Raw genomic sequence first — 12,738 nt, forward strand, 5'->3', positions numbered from 1 at the left:
CTGCAACCAAGACAACAGCCTTAACATTCTTTTGAATAAGAGCTCTTATTGTCAAATAACCTTAACTTCATTCTAATTCTCACTGCTAGACTAAAAATGTATCTTGTTCTTTGACAATGAGCTCCTTCGATAAATGATCTTTCACTCCAAGTGTAACACAGTTGTTCCTTTCCTTGCTGTCACATAGGTTTAGTGTCATCAGTGAGAAATGTGAGTGTTCATGCTATAAATACTGCACATGTGCTTAGGTATCAGAATCTTGCAATTCAAAGTCTATGTTAAGGTTTATCTGACCCCTACTCTCTCTTCTGTTTCTTTTTGCCGGTTTCTTTGAGGTGGTGGCCTGCGCCACCTCCACCTACTCAAAGCTTCATGATGCTCCAACAATGATGGATGGATTAAAAGGCAGAAGTCTACTTGACCATCATCATCAAGTCCTTCCGTGAGAACCCTAAATCCAAAGAGGACTGTTTCACTCTTTCACAGAGGGGACTGGGCGGTCTCATGGTCTGGAATCCCTACAGATTTTATTTTTTATCTCCAGCCGTCTGGAGTTTTTTTTTCTTTTTTTTCTGTCTCCCCTGGCCATTGGACCTTACTCTTATTCTATGTTAATTAATGTTGACCTATTTTGTTTTCTTATTGTGTCTTTTATTTTTCTATTCTTTATTATGTAAAGCACTTTGAGCTACTGTTTGTATGAAAATGTGCTATATAAATAAATGTTGTTGTTGTTGAAAGCTATAACAAGTCTACTGTTTGGCTTTTTTCTAATCTCCTTAAACAGTGAATGTTTTTCAAAATCTACCATATGTGTTGTATAAGTTTTATACATTATATTAACATGCAGTATTTCTATATTCTTCTCAATCTTAACTTTTTCACATGAAGAAATTTCCCGGTTAAATATTGCAGTGTTATTTAACGCCACAATTGCATGCACTAATGCCCAGAGGTCATATGGGTGTGTGTGTTTTTTTTGTTTTTTTTATTTCCTTTTCTTTTGTTGCTAAGCCTACTTCCTTGTACAGAACAAACTGGAACTTTTTTAGATTAGACGTCACTATTGCAGTTTCTGAACATTCTGAATAAAAATGGATATATCTACAATCAGGTGGGGCGTAACCGAATACACTTTAAAGGATTTTGTAAATAAGTTTGAGAATTCCTTTCCAAAAATAATTAAAGTGACAGAAGGTTTTTTGGGGCGACAGGAGTTGGACAGCATCAGTTCAAGCACAGTAAGTTTAAATATAAATTTAAAACGAATATGAGGTCCTTTCAAATGTAGGAATCACACTGGGTTTGGGTATTATTTTTAGTCAAACCATGCACGTTCATTTCTCTTGTCTTTGCAATTTTTTTTTATTTTTTTGCATTTGCAATTGTGATAAAGTGTTCTTTAATTTCAAGTGCTGGGCAATTATTTTTACAGATACAGTGTGAGTCACTTTTAATGCAGTTCATGGGTAGGATTATTGAAACATTCTTACAAATATCAATATATAAATACTTTAAATTAGTGTAAGAGCCTTAGAAAGTTAATGTGTAATATTACAGTCATATAAGTGTTTTCTCAACATAAATAGAATATCAGTTTCTCATAATTACATAGAATATAATATAGTCTTTTACCCCCTATAAGTTAACATGAAATATAACTTTCTTTGCCTTATCTCTAAAACTGAGTGTTCATTAAGCCAGTTAGTAAATAATCTCATTGCTAGCATGAATTGTTCAATAAGTTTGTAAATGGGAGATTCACATATAATTTTCTGACTGTTTTTAAAATGAAAGTTCTAGACGAAATACGACTGTATGACCAAACTTAGGGAGAAATGAACCAAGATAAATAAATATTAAACAAGAACTTTTCTTTTCTTTAGTATCAATTTTTTTCTATTTTTGTGTGAACTGTTTTGCTTTAAACTTACTAAAACTTCTAAAACAAAAATATTTAGGCTTAGGAATTATTCAAGAAGGCATCATGATATTGCCAGAACCTATGAAACAAACTAAAAGCTACATGACTTTCATAATTTTGAACAAATGCAGTTACACATAGACAATATTTTGAAATGTGTATTTGATTGCTATATGACTTAACTGAAAATCAACTTTAATCATTTGTAGAGAAGTTAGTGATAGCATGTCAGATGCTGCTTAGAATGTTTTTTTAATATACTGAATGTAACAGAAAACAGAATGATGAAAATACAACACAAAATCAGAAAATGTTGGGACACTATGGAAAATGAAAACAAACAAACAAAAAAAAACTCTTAAATTTACTTTGACTTTTATGTCACTGCAAACACCATGAACCCAAGATTATTTCATATTTAGTCTGTTCAACTTCATTTCATTTGTTAATATTCATCCATACCTGTATTTCAGGCCTGCAACAAATTCCAAATAAATTTGAGACGGGGGCAAATTAGGGTCAGTAATGTGGTAAAATAATTAAATAATGATATGATTTCAAATAGGTGATGTAAACAGGTGATTGTAATCATGATTTGGTATAAAAGCATTATTCAGGAAAGGCTGAGTCTTTGTGCAGCAAAGATAGGCAGAGGATCTCCAGTTTGTCAACAAATGCATGCGAAGATTATTGAAATGTTTAAGAACAATGTTTCTCAAAGAAAGATTGGAAGGGATTTGCATATTTTTTCCCTTTAAAGTGCATAATATCATTGAGCATTGACTTCTCTGAGCCAGGAGGAATCCGGGATGGGCCATCTCAAACTGGAAATGTTTATTATGGTTAGATGAATCAGTATTCCTGATCTTTTTTGGAAGAAATTGACACTGTGTGCTCCAGTCCAAAGACACAACAGACCATCCAGACTTTTATCAGTAACAAGTCCAAACATTAGGGTCTGTCATGGTATGGGGTTGTGTCAGTGCACTTGGCAAAGGTAATTTATATATCTATGATGGCAACATTAATGCAAACAAGTACACTGAGATTCTAGAGCAACATATGATGCTTCAAGACAATGAAAAAAATCACATTCTGCACACTTTACAAAGACATGGCTCTGGAAGAAGAGGGTAAAGATGCTAGACTGGCCTGCCTGCAGTCCTGACTTGTCCCCAGTAGAGAATATGTGGAGAATTTTGAAATGAAAAATGCAACCCCGTACTGTTGCACACCTTAAGATGTGCTTGCAGGAAGAATGGAACAAAATAATACCGAAAATGCTTCATTGCTTTGAATCCTCAGTGCCAAAACGACTTTTAAGTATTGTGAGAAGGAATGGCGACATTACAAAGTGGGGAATGTTTTATCATCCTAACTTTTTTTGGAATGTGTTGCAGGCCTAAAATCCAAAATGGATGTATATTAACAAATAAAATGAAAGTTAACCAGATAAAACATGAAATATATTGGGTTCATAACGTCTACAATGAAATAAAAGTCAAGGTAAATTTAAGAATCACTGTTTGTTTTTTTAAATTTGTGTTTTCCATGCCATTCCAAATTTTTCTAATTTGGGGTTGTATTAATTAAAATATGCAAAAATTATGACACATAAAAAATAATTATGAAGAAAATGAAAAGGAGAATTTTGAGAATCTTTATCAATTGAAATTTCAGCAAACTATTTTCATGTTTTCAAAGATTTAATTTTATTTGATTTACAATATAAGTCTGGAATACTTATAATAAATTGAAGATTAAATTGCAAGATTTGTGGGGAATGAAATTTAATAAAAGTAAATGCAATGTATTACATATAGTAAGTAAACATTTAGATTTGAATACACAATAGGTGGTTTGAAAGTTCACCTGATATGAAGGACCTAAGAGTTGAAGTGCACTGTTCACATAGCCAGACAATGTTTTTATACTGCTTGTGTACATCAAAATTGTTCTCGTGTTTTACGAATTCTCACAAAAATACCAAATCACAATCCACAATTAATTTAACACAAACTTAATATAAATTCAATTCAAGCAACATTAATATTTTACAAAGTAATTATTTATTTGCCTCTTGGTTTTTTATTTTTTGTGCAATTTGAGTTTGCACTTCTAGTCAACTTGTTTGAGAAAAGTTGTTAAACATATCCATTCAGTTTCATTGTTTTGGCAAATCAATCTCTGAATACACAATGTAGCTGAGTATAGGGAGGGTGAAAAGAGGTAATCCTCAATTTAACATAGTTTTGTATTGCATTTTTACAAACTCCCTTTAATTTTTTACTACTTAAGGAGTCTAAGTAACTGTGTAGTAATTTTACAATTACTATGTTTTATTACTAGATATAAGGGTTAGTCCTTTAATTTCACAGCTCCAGGGACCTAGGTTCAGTTTCTAGCCCACTCACCATATGTATGCTATTTGCTTCTATTCCCACACCTAACAGGTGAGCCTGTTAACCTAACTACTGACTTTGTTGCCCTATGGGATTGGAAGTATGAACTTGCTTTTCAATTGATTGTTTTATTCAAGGTTGTTTCCTGTCTTTTACTAAGTACTGCATGATGGTTTAATTGTATGCTTTGGTACAAATACTCTTGATAATTTAGGTTGAGAAATGTACTGTTCCTCTTTTGACTTAAAACTTCATGGATTATTGCATTTATGGGATACTCTTGTTCATTTTCCAATACATGGTGCAAAAACATTGTTAATGAACTTAACAAATTTATGACTTATATTTAACTGCCTGCTGAAGACAGTGCAAAGGTAGTTCCTGTTTTGTATCCAAAGGTGCCAGAATACGGTCAAGCTCCTTCAACCTGAAATTGACTAGCAGGTTTGAGAATGTTATATTTATAAAATTAAAATTAAAAATAAAGTAATTGATTTTAAAGAAATTTCATGAAGCATTTACTTTTCTGTCATTATTCTCCTGGCAAGCAGTGTTTTTCAGTTTCAGTTTTTCATCATGTAAATATCATCATAAGAAGTGTGATTCAAATTAAAATGAAAAGCATCAATTCATATTGTTCACAGATTCTACGTGTCCACTCACTTTATTCTCAAGACAGAGCTGTTGTTGAAAGCATATCTGGAAAAATATTTTCTCTGCCTGCCAAAATGAAGCAAGTGTTGTTCCTTGTCATAAGACCTATTGGAAAGCCAGGTACTTGTATCTATCTATCTGTCACAAATACTAACAGAAATGTGGACTCTATGGTGAACTTTTCATGTTTTATTATTGCCCATATTTATTATTAACAGGTATTTTTTCTGTTGTTCTCTTCAGTTTTTGTGAACCCATTACTTGCTTTGGATATACATTATATACTGTATGTACATTATGCAGAATATGTGTGTATATACACTCACCTAAAGGATTATTAGGAACACCATACTAATACGGTGTTTGACCCCCTTTCGCCTTCAGAACTGCCTTAATTCTGCGTGGCATTGATTCAACAAGGTGCTGAAAGCATTCTTTAGAAATGTTGGCCCATATTGATAGGATAGCATCTTGCAGTTGATGGAGATTTGTGGGATGCACATCCAGGGCACGAAGCTCCTGTTCCACCACATCCCAAAGATGCTCTATTGGGTTGTGATCTGGTGACTGTGGGGGCCATTTTAGTACAGTGAACTCATTGTCATGTTCAAGAAACCAATTTGAAATGATTCGAGCTTTGTGACATGGTGTATTATCCTGCTGGAAGTAGCCATCAGAGGATGGGTACATGGTGGTCATGAAGGGATGGGCATGGTCAGAAACAATGCTCAGGTAGCCCGTGGCATTTAAACGATGCCCAATTGGCACTAAGGGGCCTAAAGTGTGCCAAGAAAACATCCCCCACACCATTACACCACCACCACCAGCCTGCACAGTGGTAACAAGGCATGATAGATCCATGTTCTCATTCTGTTTATGCCAAATTCTGACTCTACCATTTGAATGTCTCAACAGAAATCGAGACTCATCAGGCCAGGCAACATTTTTCCAGTCTTCAACTGTCCAATTTTGGTGAGCTCGTGCAAATTGTAGCCTCTTTTTCCTATTTGTAGTGGAGATGAGTGGTACCCGGTGGGTTCTTCTGCTGTTGTAGCCCATCCACCTCAAGGTTGTGTGTGTTGTGGCTTCACAAATGCTTTGCTGCATAACTCGGTTGTAACGAGTGGTTATTTCAGTCAAAGTTGCTCTTCTATCAGCTTGAATCAGTCGGCCCATTCTCCTCTGACCTCTAGCATCAACAAGGCATTTTCGCCCACAGGACTACCGCATACTGGATGTTTTTCCCTTTTCACACCATTCTTTGTAAACCCTAGAAATGGTTGTGCTTGAAAATCCCAGTAACTGAGCAGATTGTGAAATACTCATACCGGCCCGTCTGGCACCAACAACCATGCCACGCTCAAAATTGCTTAAATCACCTTTCTTTCCCATTCTGACATTCAGTTTGGAGTTCAGGAGATTGTCTTGACCAGGACCACACCCCTAAATGCATTGAAGCAACTGCCATGTGATTGGTTGATTAGATAATTGCATTAATGAGAAATTGAACAGGTGTTCCAAATAATCCTTTAGGTGAGTGTACGTTAAACATTCATAGAATCTTCACACTTCTTCACACTTCAACATATTATATTGGCCAAGTGTGCTTAAAAAAACATTTTTCAAAGTTGTCAGTCTTTACCTCTATTTTTTCTTTGATGGAGAGAAAGGGAGCTGCTGTTTTCAGAGTGACTGCCTTCCTCATTAAATGTATTGGAAAGCATCGAATTAGAGAAGTATCCAAGAAACATCCAGGGTTTCATGGAAACTGAATCATTTGTCATTTTGAGTATAATATTTAGCGAGGTTTAATGGCCAAAATAACATATATTTGTTTGGACTGATAAGATTCAACAACACATGAGTGACCAACCTCTGCTACTCTAAGTGTAAGAAAGATTGTAACTTTCTGAATTTCTGAGCGAGAGAGAGAGAGAGAGAATGAGAGAGTGTGTGTGTGAGAGAGAGAGAGAGAGAGAAAGGAAAACCACACCCACCAATCTTTTTTGTTGGCTGTTCTCTCTCTGATTTATTAGAATTAAAGATTTCTGTTGATTTCCTTTAATCACTCACTGTATTTTCTCTTCACCTTTGGGAAAGTCATTCAATATAGGGAAATCTGTCTTGATACTGGGTGTGTGATAAAGGCACAAGCAGAATTCTTTCAGGATAAATCATCCATCCATCCATCCATCCTCTTCCGCTTATCCGAGGTCAGGTCGCAGGGGCAGCAGCTTGAGCAGAGGGGCCCAGACTTCCCTCTCCCCGGCCACTTCTTCAAGCTCTTCTGGGAGAATCCCAAGGCATTCCCAGGCCAGCCGGGAGACATAGTCCCTCCAGCGTGTCCTGGGTCTTCCCCGGGGCCTCCTCCCAGTTGGATGTACCCAGAACGCCTCACCAGGGAGGCGTCCAGGAGGCATCCTGATCAGATGCCCGAGCCACCTCATCTGACTCCTCTCAAATGCGGAGGAACAGCAGCTCTACTCTGAGCCCCTCTTGTATGACTGAGCTTCTCACCCTATCTTTAAGGGAAAGCCCAGACACCCTGCGGAGGAAACTCATTTCAGCCGCTTGTATTCGCGATCTTGTTCTTTCGGTCACTACCCATACCTAATGACCATAGGTGAGGGTAGGAACATAGATCGACTGGTAAACTGAGAGCTTTGCCTTACGGCTCAGCTCCTTTTTCACCACGACAGACCAATGCAGAGCCCGCATAACTGCAGATGCCGCACCGATCCGCCTGTCAATCTCACGGTCCATATTTCTCTCACTCGTGAAGAAGACCCCGAGATACTCCTCCACTTGGGGCAGGATCTCTCCCACAACCCTGAGAGGGCACTCCACTCTTTTCTGGCTGAGGAACATGGTCTTGGATTTGGAGGTGCTGATTCTCATCCCAGCTGCTTCACACTCAGCTGCGAACCGATCCAAAGAGCGCTGAAGATCTGCAAAAAGCAGATCACCTTATAATTATCTATTCAAAATTTTGTTTAGCAGCAACAGAAAACAAAACAGCACAGTTTTATGAATTATAGAAAAAACTATTTTTAGTTTTGTATCACTCTTGTTGAGCTGCAAATGGCCTTAAATGTGCTTTAAAAATGTGTTTTATATAACATCTGTATTATTTATATACAAGTAGAAAGCTCAGAATACAAAATTATGCAGGCCACCTTTAATCTTATTTGAATCTTTTGAATTTTCTTGTTTTCTTCTTAAGACTCTTTCTGAGCTTAACCTGCTGATATTTGTTTATTAGATTTGACTGTTTGTACAATAGGGTCACGAACTTTCCAGCTCAAAAATATATACTTCAATTAAACCTGTGTTTTTTGGCTTAAAATAATGTATCTCTGCTTTTAATTAAACTGACATTTTTTATTTTGTCAATATATAGTTTTCAGTTTTGCAGGAAGCGCAGGTAAACTATTTAAAGAGGGAACCCCGAAAATTATCTAGATAGTGGCTCACTATAGTAAGTGGCTTAGTTTACCTATATATATATATATATATCCATCCATTCATTATCCAACCCACTATATCCTAACTACATGTTCATGAGGGTCTGCTGGAGCCAATCCCAGCCAACACAGGGCACAAGGCAGGAAACAAACCCCAGGCAGGGCGCCAGCCAACCACAGGGCGCGCACACACACACACACACACACACCAAGCACATACTAAGGACAATTTAGGATCGCCAATGCACCTAACCTGCATGTCTTTGGACTGTGGGAGGAAACCGGAGCACCCGGAGGAAACCCATGCAGACATGGGGAGAACATGTAATCTCCACGCAGGGAGGACCCGGGAAGTGAACCCGGGTCTCCTAACTGCAAGGCATTTGTAAAATATCTTTATTCCTACAGTCGTACGTGAAAGTTTGTGAACCCTTTAGAATTTTCTATATTTCTGCATAAATAACACCTAAAACATCATCAGATTTTCAATCAAGTCCTAAAAGTAGATAAAGAGAAACCAATTAAAAAAAATGAGACAAAAATATTATACTTGGTCATTTATTTATTGAGGAAAATGATTGAATATTACATATTTGTGAGTGGCAAAAGTATGTGAACCTCTAGGATTAGCAGTTAGTTTGATGGTGACATTAGAGTCAGGTGTTTTCAATCAAAGGGATGACAATCAGGTGTGAGTGGGCACCCTGTGTTTTTTAAAGAACAGGGATCTATCTGCTCTTCACAACACACGTTTGTGGAAGTGTATCATGGCACGAACAAAGCAGATTTCTGAGGACCTCAGAAAAAGAGTTGTTGATGCTCATCAGGCTGAAAAAGGTTACAAAACCATCTCTAAAGGGTTTGGATTCCACCAATCCACAGTCAGACAGATTGTGTACAAATGGAGGAAATTCAAGACCATTGTTACCCTCCCCAGGAGTGGTCGACCAACAAAGATCACTCCAAAAGCAAGGCGAGTAATAGTCGGCAAGGTCACAAAGGACCCCAGGGTAACTTCTAAGCAACTGAAGGCCACTCTCACATTGGCTAATGTTCATGTTCATGAGTCCACCATCAGGAGAACACTGAACAACAATGGTGTGCATGGCAGGGTTGCAAGGAGAAAGTCACTGCTCTCCAAAAAAAACATTGCTGCTAGTCTGCAGTTTGCTAAAGGTCACTTGGACAAACCAGAAGGCTATTGGAAGAATGTTTTGTGGATGGATGAGACCAAAATAGAACTTTTTGGTTTAAATGAACAGCATTATGTTTGGAGAAAGGAAAGCACTGCATTCCAGCATAGGAACCATATCCCATCTGCAAAACATGGTGGTAGTAATATCATGGTTTGGGCCTGATTTGCTGCATCTGGGCCAGGACGGCTTGCCTTCATTGATGGAACAATGAATTCTGAATTATATCAGAGAATTCTAAAGGTAAATGTTAGGACATCTGTCCATGAACTGAATCTCAAGAGAAGGTGGGTCATGCAGCAAGACAACGACCCTAAGCACACAAGTCGTTCTACCAAAGAATGGTTAAAGAAGAATAAAGTTAATGTTTTGGAATGGCCAAGTCAAAGTCCTGACCTTAACCAATCGAAATGTTGTGGAAGAAACCTGAAGTGAGCAGTTAATGTGAGGAAACCCACCAACATCCCAGATTTGAAGCTGTTCTGTATGGAGGATGGGCTAAAATTCCTCCAAGCTGGTGTGCAGGAATGATCAAAAGTTACTGGAAACATTTAGTTGCAGTTATTGCTGTAAAAGGGGGTCACACCAGATACTGAAAGCAAAGGTTCACATACTTTTGCCACTCAACAAATATGAAATATTCGATCATTTTCCTTAATAAATAAATGACCAAGTATAATATTTTTGTCTCATTTGTTTAACTGGTTTCTCTTTATCTACTTTTAGGACTTGAGTGAAAATCTGATGATGTTTTAGGTGATATTTATGCAGAAATATAGAAAATTCTAAAGGGTTCACAAACTTTCAAGCACAACTGTATATAAGGCCTATACTTTCATAAATCTGGAATGGTGATCTATACCTACACACTTGCAATTAATGAAGTCGCCAACCTAAAAAGAATTCAAAACACCACAGCAGTAGGTTATGTTGAAAAGCAAATAATCCTGTTTATCAAGTTTATACCCAGTTATAAAAGATCATTTTTAATTAACATTTTATATTAAACAATTATGTGATGTGTTTTTAAGAGCAGACACATGAATCATGTAATCACTTCAGTGTATTTTACAGTATGACACCATAGTTGTAGCTAATTCTGCAGAACCAGAGAGCTAGGTTCAAATTGCTGTGTGCGTCTTAACCTAATGTCTACAATTTAATTTGTGTATTCTGATTTACTTCTCATACTCCATACACCAAGGATAATTTGTGATCCCAAATTGGCCCTTTGTGCTTGTGAATATGTGGGTCAGTGTGTAATAGTTAGAGTATTAAAGAAAATATGTTTTGTCCTTCAGTGGCCTTCTCAAAAACTATACTAACTAAAATTCAGTTGTTTTAGCAACAAAAGACAAAGAAAGCATTTTCCCAAGATGTCTTACAAAGCAAATAATGAAAACAAAAAACAAGATGAAAACAGTGAATTCCATGTACTGTACAAAGATTGACATAAGCAATACAGGAAATGATGAACAGAACTTAAAGAAATGACTGTGTCATTTTGGAGAAGAGATTTAATATACAATAGACACAGACAGGTTCCTATCATAAAACAGGTTTCTCTTGATATGCTACTTTCAAAAGTTTACACAAAGAGAAGGAAATTTGTAGTCATTGCTTTTGGATGGCATTTCTTTATTACAATTATGCAGTTATTATGGAGATCTAAAGTAGCTTTGTCTAGAACCAGACCTGGGGAATAAGGGATAAGCTGGGTGTCATTCATCTCTGTTTTGCAGGTATAGGAATAAGAGAGGAATAAGAATTGATAACCTTAGAGTTCTTAAGATTTCCAGTGCAGTCCCAGACCTCTGAGCATAAGAAGCGGTGATGCTGCTTTAACAGGTTGATCAGCTGTTCTAGGCACAACACTCCTTTCATACTATAGTTGTCTTCTCTAACACTGCTTTACCCTTCAATGAAGGGTAAGTTGACAGCCCCTCTTCTAACCTTAACCTGTGAGAATCTAAAAAAATAAGTTTCTATTCCAAATTTATGTTCAAAAGGGCGTATTTATTCAAGTACACAGCATAAAAACATGATTGCATTAGTTTGTATAGTATAAAAATGATCGTCTTTCCTATATAGCATACCACGTTGCTCCTTTAACACAGTTACGCATAAGTAATAAAGAAAGTAGGTCATACAATACGTATCACTGTTACTCAAAATTTGCCTTTATTTTCTATCTTCAAAGTAAGAATGTGTTGAATGAACAATCTTCTGGTCTTAATAATGAAATTCTTAAATTTTGGTTTTTAAAAACCTTTAATCTTCAAAGAGCACCCTTTTAAAAATATTTTTGTATTACAAGGGTGTTGTACCATGTTAGCTATTATGGATGTACTGAGAAGTCAAGCAAGATGACACCTTTTATTAGTCAATAATAGGAGTCATCTTGCTGGACTTCTCACAAAACACTTTGGTTGTATCTTAGAAACTTCACTACTACCTTTCTCAGGTATCCTTAATTTAATAGTAAGTATGAAAAGCAATCATAATTATAAAGAATAGTTAACTGCATGATTACTGTTTAAAATATGTTTTCTTCATTTTTGTCAATTTTTGTGTTTACAATTAGCAAAAAGTCTCAAGCTTACTAAAGCATGCCAATTTAATATACAAAAATATATTAATTACCTTTTCATGACTTAATAGAGCATAATATGTCTGAAGTAACAGATTATAGTACTTAATAAACTGCAGCACACAAAGGAGGCACTTATGTTCTTGGTTTTACATAATTTGTCAAGGACACTTGTCAGAAATATATCAATAATCTGGCTCAGCATGTATTTGCTTCATCCTAAAACTTTTCAACTAAAACCTCAAAAGCATATAGGCATTCTTTTCTTTTTCATGCACTGAGTATCTTTAATCTATTATTGATCTGAATTGGTCCTGGCCTAAGCCTTTGTTGGTGGACAAAGGTGGCTTGACTTCTTTAAAGCTAACTTTATTTTCCCAGGTTCTTTTATACACTCTACTGAGCCATACCATGGTACCTTTCAGGACACAAACCAAATCTTGTCTATTCTCTTCATAAAAAAGGCACCAAAAGGACAAAAGCTGAAGATAAACAAACCAAGCAGAACGCA

The 12,738-nt window shown here is 36.4% G+C and overlaps 1 protein-coding gene across 3 annotated transcripts in view; it reads left to right on the top strand.

Annotated features, from left to right (window-relative positions):
* The first annotated feature begins 691 nt into the window (after positions 1-691).
* Positions 692-12,738, top strand: part of LOC120541598 — a 49,917-nt gene continuing 37,870 nt past the window's right edge. For 2 of the 3 annotated variants that reach the window (XR_005636042.1, XM_039773384.1), the window contains exons 1-2: positions 692-1,241; positions 4,971-5,100. Coding sequence is in view for 2 of the 3 variants with exons in the window: in XM_039773384.1 (XP_039629318.1) it covers positions 1,095-1,241; positions 4,971-5,100 (277 nt within the window). In the remaining variant the exon portion in view is untranslated. The remainder of the gene's footprint in view (positions 1,242-4,970; positions 5,101-12,738) is intronic. The other variant, XM_039773383.1, reaches the window with a different exon arrangement.

This window comes from Polypterus senegalus, chromosome 12 (assembly GCF_016835505.1).
Source record: "Polypterus senegalus isolate Bchr_013 chromosome 12, ASM1683550v1, whole genome shotgun sequence".
In the NCBI taxonomy this organism is placed as follows: Eukaryota; Metazoa; Chordata; class Cladistia; order Polypteriformes; family Polypteridae; genus Polypterus; species Polypterus senegalus.